Genomic DNA, 11,155 nt, shown 5'->3' with positions numbered 1-11,155 from the left:
TTTGTACCAATTCTAATAGTTCAGGGATAATTTTGGCCCTTTTCCATTTTAGAAATTATATAGTATAGTATAGACATAAGTACGAGATTTAGAGAACTACAGATTTGTCCTAGAAGACAAAATATAGACATTGGAATGAAACATATCATATTGAAGTAAAATGAATATAAAAAGCTAGCTAACCCCAAATAGTTTGGCGATTGAATACATACTCATAGTAGCTTATCTAGCAATTTCAGTTTTAGTCTCGACTAAAACGGTTTAACGGGCCGGGTTGACCCGGTTCCGGACCGGCCCAGATCGGTAGTAACCCGGACCGGTGGTAGGCGGCTGGGTTTGGGGAGTTAGGGAGATTGGTCCGTATATAATTTTTATACCGGTCGAAACCGGTATAAGAAAATAACTGTTGAACCGGTTAACCGGACCGGTTCAACGGCTATTTTCTGAAATTTATTTTTGTTTTAAATGCATTTGACCTTTGGCAACGATCAGCTTCCAATTTGACCATTGCCCAACGGAAATTTTGCAAGAATGGCCCCTTTTTTGGGCAATTTTTTAAAAAATAATACTTTTAGTAATTACTAATTTAGCCCTTTGAAAACCTATAAATACACCCCCTCTCTTCTTCATTTCTTCACTCATCTCTTATTTCTCAAACTCAAATTCTCAATCTCAATTGTCATTCTCTCATTCTTCACCTAAATTGCAATCAACTATTTGGCTCTCATTTTTTTTTGGAATTTAGTTTATCGTATTATTTGAAGTTTGAACTTTGAACTTTGAACAATTGACGTTTCTTCGTGGTAACATTGGAGTTGCGAAAATCATCAAGTGTTCAATTTATTGCGGAATTCGGTGCACTCCCTCCAACTCTTTCTCTTATTTACTATTTTATTTGCATATTTAAGTTTTATTAGTAGTTAAATTTTTACAATATATTTAATGCTGCAAAAAGAGTTTGTAATAAGGTTGCTAATCGGGGTAATCAGAAAAATAGAAAAAGAGATACTTCTTCAACATCTAGTAGTAATTTAAATGACTCTACACATGTTTCTAAAATATCACCTAATAATAATATAGATTATCAACAATTACATGAAGATTTCGGTATAGAAGATAAGGAATGAGAAATTGAAGATGAGACACCACTTACACCTAGTAGTGTTGGAGTTGGTAGCAGGGGTGGTGGCCGTAGCGGTAGTAGTAGATCACTTGTGTCCCCGACTACTAATCGGAGAAAAAGAAGTAAGATTTGGAATTTTTTTGACGAAATAGAGAATTCTGATAGAGTTATATGCAAAATTTGTAAAGATGATTTTAAACATAAGACTGGAGGAAGTTAAGGGGGGACTGGAACACTTAGTATACATATGAAAATTAATCATCCTATAGAATGGGGCTCTGATTTAGATGAAAATCAAGGAACTCTAAACTCTAGTACGGGAGGACTTATGAAATATGATAAAATGAAGGGTTGTGAGGAGTTAGCAAAAAATGATTGATTTGGGTTGTCTACCTTTTTCTTTTGCTTCTTCATCATATCTGACTATGTATATTCAAAGGAATTATAATCCCTTATTTAAAGGTATCCCTAGAATTGCTTCTTCATCATATCTGACTATGTATATTCAAAGGAATTATAATCCCTTATTTAAAGGTATCCCTAGAAGTACTTGTAGTTCTGATATCTTTAGACTTCATGGACAATATCAGACATACATACGTTATTTGTTTGATCACCTTCCTTGTAGAGTTTCTCTAACTTCTGATATTGGTCATGTTGTAAATGGAAATGATTATTTGACAATTACATGTCATTGGGTAGATGATAATTATTGTATGCAAAAACGTATTATCGCTTTTAAATATGATGAAAATCAAAGTCATACTGCTATTTTATAAGTACTATTATTTGCGAAGTTGTTGAATTTATAATCTTAATAAAAAAGTATTGTGTATGTCTTTTGATAATACTTCTAACAATAATGTCGCTATTTCAATATTAAGACTACATTTGAAACCACCACTAGACGAAATCTTTCATGTTAGGTGTGCATGCCATGTTTATAATTTAATCGTTAAAAGTGGCCTTGATTTAATTTCGACTGAGATTACTCATGTTAGAAGAGCAGTGGGTGTTATTCCAGGAAATAATAGATAATCTAGAATTAGGAAATTTAAGACTAAGTGTACAGAGCATAACCTTAACCCCAGATTCATGCCAGATGAAATTGTTACTAGATGAAATTATACAAACTTATTTTTAAAATGTTGGTATAAATATAGATTGCTAATAACTGAAGTTGCTAATGCGCATTGTACTGATCCAAACCGTATGTTAACAACTAATACTTGGGAGGCCATTAATGATGTTGTTCAATTTTTACATAAATTTTATACATCTACTGTTGAGTTTTCTGGAGCATATTACCCTATTGTTACTATGGCTTTAGTACATATAGCTGAAATTTTTTTTCTACTCTCTAAATTTAAGAAGAAAGAAAAATATAAGGATGTTGTTGAAAAAATACAAGCCAAATTCAAAAAATATTTCTTTTCTATTCCTCCGATTTACTTAATTGGTGATGTTTTAAATCCTTCTGTAAAGATGTCTAATTGTCATCAATTAATCAATGCTTTATATAGTTATATGGAGATTTGACCAACTGAAACCCCAGATATATATTGTTGTATGAACAAGTTAAATGATTATTTATAATAATTATATAATTATTTTGCAAATATAATTAATGATATTACTATTAATGTAGGCAATGTTAATCTCACTATGCATTATACTACTTCTACTGCATCTGCTAATATGGATGAAGATGAAGGCCTTGATGGTTATAATATTTTGGCTACATTTCCTTCCACTAAAACCAGTAGCATGAACATTGATGAACTTCAATTCTACTTGCAAAAGCAATCAGAGCCTCGCACTAAGAAATTTTCACCGTTGGGATGGTGGCATGAGAATGAAAAGTAATTTCCTGTTATTTCCATTATGGCTCGGGACGTGCTGAATGTACCAATTTCAACTGTTGCATCAGAGAGTGCATTTAGTCAAGCAAGACAACAACTAGGAGACGTGAAGATTGGATTAGATCGGAACGAAGAAATCAGGGACGTGAAGATGTTGATAAACCAAAAGACGAGGAACTTGAAGATATATTAACACATGGTCATCCATCTGAATTTAACATTCCAGAAGATGACCAAGAAGTTCATATTGATTATGAAGAACTTACTAAGGCAATGCAAAACCTTTGAAGTTCTAGATTTATATTTAATAATTAAACTTTGAATTTACTCTTTTTTCGTTAATTTAGTTGTTAGATGTAAACTTTAATTTGCAAGTTTGAAATAAAAAAAGAACTTGCAAATTATAAGTGCAATTTTTTTCTATCTCCATTGTATTCTATTATCTTAATTTCTTAATTAAGTATTCAAATATAAGAATTTTAAAATCTTTGCTTCCTTTATTCAAACACTCTTTTTATAAGATTATTTTTTATTTTATATATATATATATATATATATATAAACCCAGTCCGGCCTGGCCCCTTAGGCCCGGAACCGTTTCGGTTCAATTTTCGACCGAATGAACCAGATCTCGTTAAGTCCGGTTTGTAAAACTCGGTATCCGACCCGGATTGGTGGCCGGCCGGTCACTAAATTTTTTGACCCAAACCGGCCCGGCCCACCCGTTTGTCACCTATAGTCTCTACTCTTGAACTAAGCCAACTAGTGATGTCATTTTGTGTCTTTTCATGAGATGAGGGTGTGTTTTAGATCAGCTATCCTCCTCATTTTGTGTACTGGGGTCTGGGGTATAGTTAAGTTCCAGCATCACCAGCAAATCATATGAACACAAAATGTGCTTTACAAGAGTAACCATAAAGCTAATGAAAGCAAATCCTTAGCTAAGCATTCTGCATACAACCATTCAGTTTCTATAAACTAGTCTTAGGTTTACGCGTGTTTCTCATGTCAATAAGAAAATAACTTTTAAAAAATCACATTAAATAATGTCTTTGAGTTATAACAAAAATAAATTTAAAATTCATGTGTATGTATGTATCCCAAATCCAGCCAAATGAATGTTCTCAAAATTTTGTAAGAATATCTAATGAAAATTATTATTATATTTATGCGTTAATACATCACGATGAGGCTGACATGTAGCTCCTACGAAAAAATTAATAAGTGAAAATATAAACTTTAAAAATGATTTTTCACTTTAAAAATGACTAATGTTGAGTCAATAATTTATAATAATAAATTAATATATAAAAATTGTAGGGAGCTGTAATTTGTTAGAATATTTGTAAAAATAAAAAAAGATAATTAACAATAACTCAATTAGAATATATTTTATCTTCTACTGCTTCATCCTTATTGTTTCAAGTTTGCATACATTAATAGAAAAATAATTATTGTCTTTATGTTGCTTATAATTATTGAGTACATTCAACACATGTAGAAGAAATGATGTTTGCAAGTCGAAATAATTATTGAGTGTAGTTTCAAATATTATTAGAAAAAAATTTATAAATAAAATTTAGTCAATTTTAAAGTTCAAAATATTAAAAAAAATTAACATAAAAGGTATTATAGTTATGGTACACACTTCAAATAATAAATAATTTATTTTAGGTAGAATCTTAATTGATTTAAGGTTTTAAATATTAGGATTTCATGCATAATTCAAATAAAGAGTTATTTAATAACTAAAATTTTAGTTGATTTAAAAGTTTTAAATATTAAATAATAATTAAATTATAATTTTGCGCAATGATTAAGTTAAGAGTATTTTACCTTGAGTGAGCTGTATATTGATATATTTTCATTATTTTTCCATATAGTTGTCCCTTTTATTTTAAAACTTGGGTTTTATATTTTTCATAATACTCATGATTTTAAAATGGTTAGAATGGGTTAATACTGTATGTAGTCAAAAACATGAACTACACTTAATTACATAAGTATATTTTCAAGTAAATAATTATATATTAATGTATATATAATAGTTTAAATACTTTATTTGTAAAAAAGTATACCACATATGAATGGAGCTTTAAAAATGCTTTATTAAATATACATTGCTAATTTCTATGTACGTAGATGATAAGAAAAAAAATTATAAACTAATTATTTTAGTTGTATAAGGTAAACTTAATTGATTTTGATGTTCTAAATATTAGGATTTTTTGGTGTAGTCATTCAAATAAGAAAAACATTAATAACTAAAGTTTTAGTTGACTTCAAAGTACCAAATATTAAGGAAATGGCTAAATGACTATTTTGTCTAGTGTGAACTCTATTTGAAAAGGGCAAAAAAGATGAACAACATTTTGCTAAGTATCTTTGTGATTTTAATATAGTACTAGTTTTAGTGTATGCGCGTTGCGTGTATCCGTATCAGAAGAATTATTATTTTTCAATAAAATCGCATTAAAGTTATATTAAAGAATATGCTTGAGCTATAAAATAAAGTGTAAAATATGTAGATGCAGATAAATAGATTACGAATTTTTAACTGGCGATTTTATTCACTTTGATATAAATAAGTATAGATATAAAATAATAGTGTAAGATATATAACTCGTCCCATATTTGAAATATTAATTTTAATTATACTTTTATCAAATGCAAAATTTTATTTCTAAATAAAAATTAAAAAATAAGAATCGATTACTTTTTTATTTTGGATCTTTGTGCTTGTTGAACCGTTAGTGTTATTTAACTTTTGCGGACCAATTTTCGCTCAGTCTCTTTCTCATTTATATTTTCAAATATTTTTCTTTGTTATTCTAATTGTTGAGCTTAGTAATAAAATATTTTATAAATTAGCAATCCAATATTTTATAATGCAATTGTTGAGCTTAGTGTGTGTGTGTGTGTGTGTGTATATATATATATATATATATATATATATATATATATATATATATATATAAATCACATATTTACTACAAAGGTAACACAAATTTAAAAGAAGATCATCTAAAATTAACCAAAATGTGAACAAATTATTGTTCGATCCCAACAAGCGTATTCTAACCCGAATAACAGAACATATTAGAGGAATTGTAATTTAGTACATTGCATTACAAACTTCCTACCTATTCAGTGTTTTGTGATTTATAAACACGTCCTTTTCAATAATTAAAAGTTTAGTTGATGTTAAAGTTTAAAACATTACAAAAATATAGTTGTGTTAAATAGTTCAAATAAGGAAGAATTTACATAAGGAAAAATATTAATCGATTTTAAAGTACTAAATATTAGGACTTCCTACACAGTTCAAATAAGACAAAATTTAATAGTCATAATTATAGTTGATTTCAAACTCCTAAATTGTAGGAAAAATAATTAAACGACATATTTGTTCAGTATGAAATCTGTTTTCAAAGGATAAAAAAAGGCGAACGACATTTCGCTAAGGAACTTCGTGCTTTTAATATAGTATATATATATATATATATATATATATATATATATATATATATATATATAAATCAAGGATTCTGCATAAGGAATAAAGTCAAGCTTAAGCTTTCTGCATAGAATATATCAAAACAAAAGAGAAAAGTCCACGCCTTTCGTGCATTAGATATCAATGAGCACTGTAACAACACATTTCCTTCCAAACCAGCCACCCATAAGAAAAGAATCATTAATCCCACAGTACAATCAAAGAAGAGTAGACTACAACTAAGTCGCATTCCTTCTGCTAAGCATGTCAATCAAACATGATGGACACAATTATTTGTGAGCTACAGCTGAGGGATTTTTGGAAAAGGAAAGAAAAGTAGACTACAAAAATGCATAGCCTAATGAAGCATAATTTAGTTTTCAAATACTTTTGGATTAACTCAGTATCAAACCAAATGTCTTGCTCATTATTATTCCATAACAACCTTTGCTCCAACAGCGTTCATCTTCTCAATGATTTGTTCTCCTTCTTCTTTTGATACCCCCTTCTTAAAAATAGCAGGAGTCTTTTCGACTAACTCCTTTGCTTCCTTGAGTCCCAACTCAGTACAACTGCGGACCTCTTTGATTATCTTTATCTTTTGAGCAGCATCAAATGATTCCAGTTTAAGTTCAAAAACAGTTTTCTCTGGTTTCTTTTCTTCCTTGGCTGCTTCCGGTCCCTTCATAGCTGCTGCTGCCAATCCAGCAGCTCCTGCCTTCATAACACCGACCATTGGTTGCTCAGTCATGCCCAACCTCTTCATAATAATGGACGACAGTTCTGCAACTTCAACCAATGTAAGTCCCGAAACATCATCTACAAGCTTCCATACCCTCTCGGATGGAGGACTACGATGCTCGGTAGGATCAAAAGTTGCAGGATCATAATCAGCCGGAAGCTTTCTCTGGTCAATCTCTACTTCTTCCTCGTTTTCCTCCTCTTTCCTAGCAGGCTGAGAAAAGTGTCGAGTAAACACAGATGAGGTAATAAAACAGGAGTCAGCCACATTCAATCGAACCGATTGTCTCAAAAGTACACCAGGCAAACGATGCCTCAGACATGAAATCAAACTCATTTCTCAATTCTGCTATACAGGAAACTGAACTAGAAAGCAACCATCTATCTGATTCAAAAGAAAGGTCAATCAATAGCCTGCGAAGACCAAAATGCAAAATTTAAAATCATATGCAAGTATATAACTATTCCAATTTCAGACCATATAGTGGCACTACTAAAGGATCAAAAAGAAAAAGTAACAAGTGTCGCACTGTGAATGAGAAACAAGTTAGTAACCGCATATATCATACACAGTTCAATACCTTATATAGACATTACACTAAGAATGTAATTTCTTCTGAAAATCATGGCAGAAAGAGGCTTAATGAGCAATTTATTTTCAGGAGGGTCCAGAGAAATGTCAAGTTTTTTTTCTTGTTATGAAAGAGAAAAGGGGCAACTCTGCATAGTGCGCACACCTATGTACCATTCACAGTTTATATATCTACGCAACACTCAAATCTTTTTCTTTGATCATTATCATAAACAAACCAGTGAGGCTAGCATCTATAGTTATCACTTATCACAAGAAGATATAATTTCAAACACAAAGGTTCGGGGCAGGGAGTTAAGGGACCAACGGGAATATCCCATGGGATTAGCTATCCCACCTTCTATATGTTATAGCTAATCCCACCATTTTAATGTAACACTTATCCCGGGATTATCTAATACCTATTACCAAACATGGGATAAATACAATCCCAAACTCTATTCCGGGACTATTATCCTTATCCCTTGTACCAAACAACCACTAACAGAGTGGTGACTAAATTGACCCAAAATAAAAATAAAGACCACCTAACAAAACATTCGTTTCATCACACCTCATCACTAAAGTATCACTTGCTACAAGACAGTAGTCAAAATTATCTCCGCTATTCCCGACTCTGAGTGCTGGCGTCAGACCAAAACATCCTTAATAAACAAAGCTATGAATAATTTACTGAAACAATGTGGCATAACTTGTTGCCCGAGAAACCAAATTACAAGAAACACAGCATATCAAGCTCCACAATGGAGCAGGGATCTGCCATGTCAAACTCTTCAAGGACTTGGAATACACAACCCAAAACACTAATTCAATTTACTTATAAGATAATGTTAGCAGGCCTTGCCTGAAGAATCACATGCTTATCAAAGTTTTTTTTGTAGTAGACTGGGGATCCCAGGTGATACAAAAGGAATTCTAGGCACTTCCATAATTCCATCGACTAGACCATGTAATTAACACAAACCCTAAGTTCACACCACATAATACAGAGCAGAAAGATGGCGACAGTTTTCTGCACCAACATCTTTTGTGTCATCTAAGTGAACTATATCACCCACTTCCAATGTCTTTATAGGTTTTGGATGATCCTTACTATGCCCAACAGTATTCAGTAACCAGACATGAGAATAGTCTGAACAACCTCAAATTCAGATGACGAGAATTTGCACTGATTGCTGCTGAGTTATCTTCTTCATTATGCAACATGGATGAAATTTCTTTCCTGGAACACAAAATCTAAGTCACTCTTCCGTATAACCAGACATTGCAACCTCCATCCGCATTAGTTCTCTAAATTTACTGAGTGATAAAGGATTCAAAGATGCAGGTTTTGTCTTTAGGATTTCATTATAGCATAAGCAATTGCAACATCCTCCGCCACATCACATGGAGAAAGAACATCACTTCATGTTGAAGGAATAGATACAATAAACTTGCTTTTTTATCTTCTGAGACAGTCTTCTCCGTATGCAATTGCCTTTTTTGCAACAAACTAGTCACCTTGTCCCCTAGTGATGGATCTCCTCAAATGCTGGTAATGTAGGACAAAGGCACTTCCACATTTAAATTGATAGAACAGGATAAACAAACGATTTGCCAACAGGATATGTTACTTTTTTTTATAACCGTGGTGTCCATGCCACAGGATATGTTACTTTTTATTTTTATAACCGTGGTGTCCAAGCCACAGGATATGTTACTTTAACTGGTTCAACTTCAAACTTCTTTTCACAGTGCACTGAAAACATAGCTACCATCGTGTTCAAAACAATGTTGGCCTTCAGTAAAATCTGTGCCTGTATACTCTATGAAACATTCCTTGTTTGTGGTGTGATGGCTGAATGTGCACCATTAATGATGGGGGCAAACCGATAGTTTAGGTGTGCACTAATAAACGGAGCCAAGTTCAGAGGGGTCCTATATATTATGCCAATATTAACATGTCACTGGCAGCAATTCCATTGCATGGTCTGAGAAACAGTCAAGTGCACATTCATGAACTAAAATCAGTGGGTGCATAAGCATAAGTGTGTAAAGTACCACTGAGCTCCGACTCGTTCGCCATGAGTATAAACTATATTCTTTCTTAAATTTTTGAACTTTCTACATAGAAGATAGTAGTAGAAAGCAACGGATTGGAGGCGCTCTCATGAAAATTGCAAGGTGTTTACCGAAAGAGAAGCCGGACCAATGCATCTACCTTTGAAAGAGGTTATAGGAGGTGCTAGAGCAAGAGCACCAGCTCGTCTCATTAGGGCAACAGCTACAAGAACCGGTAACTACTGCTGCTAAGCAGTTTTCACAGAAACAATTCGTTCCGCCTACATTTCTTTGCAAAACTGATACCTTAAATCAATTGCTAGATCTAGAATCACTATATCAAATGAAACACAAGTGCTAACACTCTCGTATTTACTATATTCAGCCCAAAAAAAAAACAATCAAGAATCTAAAACTATTGGAAATGGATGAAAAAGCAATGAACTTTGGGCTGTGCATGAGAAGCAATAGAGACATACCTAAGCTCGAATTCGAAGAAGGAATCGACGGAGAAGAACACTTGTGCAAAGCAGAGAGGCAGAGAGTTGCCAGGCACAGTTGGGTTCAGAGAAAACCCTTGAAATGTTTCCCTAAACCTAAACCCAAACCCAAACCCAAACCCGGTTTTAGCCCTTTGTTCTGTGGAGAATTAGGGGCAAGGATGACATTTCATTTCTTAAAGAAATTAAAATGGGCATTTCAACGAATGAAACATGCCCTAAAAAATTCATTCGTATTTATAGGGCTCCAAAAAACAATGACAAAAATGCTCTTTAGAGGGTTCTGCGGCCATGTTTCAACTTCTGTAGTCCGTATTTTGCTGGGTTAATATTGCATGTGCATTCAATCGGAGGAGTTATGCGATCGCACTTCATCTTTTGCGAGCGCACTTCAACTTCTGCGGCCGCACTTTAATTTCTGCGGGCCGCATTTGAGGAGGCTTCAAACGTTTCATTGCTCATTCTCTAATCTTTCAAGCTTGTCAGTACGAACGTATTTTGCGGACCAAGTGTGACCGCACATTTTAATATGTGGATCGCACTTCTGCCAAAAGTCCTTGAAACTTTAGTTCTTCTTCTGCTGTCGCATTCCATCTTTAGCGGGTCGCACTTGCTTTTGCGGCCGCAGATGAAACTCTCGGACCCCACTTCTCTTAGCACTTATCCTCTTTGCTAAACTTGGCTAGAACATCTCCTTTTTTATTCATTTTTCTTCATTGAGCTTACATTCTTCAACACACATGCAATTCAACCATTTTCATTAGATTCAGAAGCAGAAATCAGTACTTTCGGACTAAAAAC

At 33.0% G+C, this 11,155-nt stretch overlaps 1 protein-coding gene across 2 annotated transcripts; it reads right to left on the bottom strand.

Annotated features, from left to right (window-relative positions):
• Positions 1–6,577: 6,577 nt before the first annotated feature.
• Positions 6,578–10,470, bottom strand: LOC104103893 (uncharacterized). 2 transcript variants are annotated; one of them, XM_009611847.3, is made up of 2 exons: positions 10,334–10,470; positions 6,578–7,636 (listed from the first exon to the last, which is right to left on the bottom strand). In XM_009611847.3, the coding sequence occupies exon 2, from the start codon at positions 7,557–7,559 to the stop codon at positions 6,912–6,914; it is 648 nt and encodes a 215-aa protein (XP_009610142.1). In that variant the 5' UTR covers positions 7,560–7,636; positions 10,334–10,470; the 3' UTR covers positions 6,578–6,911. The 2 variants fall into 2 exon arrangements, with proteins under 2 accessions (XP_009610142.1, XP_009610143.1); XM_009611848.4 differs by having other exon boundaries at positions 6,578–7,607; positions 10,334–10,458.
• Between the last annotated feature and the right edge of the window lie 685 nt (positions 10,471–11,155).

Source organism: Nicotiana tomentosiformis, chromosome 2, assembly GCF_000390325.3.
Source record: "Nicotiana tomentosiformis chromosome 2, ASM39032v3, whole genome shotgun sequence".
NCBI classification, from domain to species: domain Eukaryota; kingdom Viridiplantae; phylum Streptophyta; class Magnoliopsida; order Solanales; family Solanaceae; genus Nicotiana; species Nicotiana tomentosiformis.
This window is presented reverse-complemented; position numbering and strand designations above follow the sequence as displayed.

Coding starts and splice junctions, on each gene's coding strand:
- LOC104103893 (XM_009611847.3), bottom strand. CDS start 7,559: ATGAGTTTGATTTCATGTCTGAGGCATCGTTTGCCTGGTGTACTTTTG.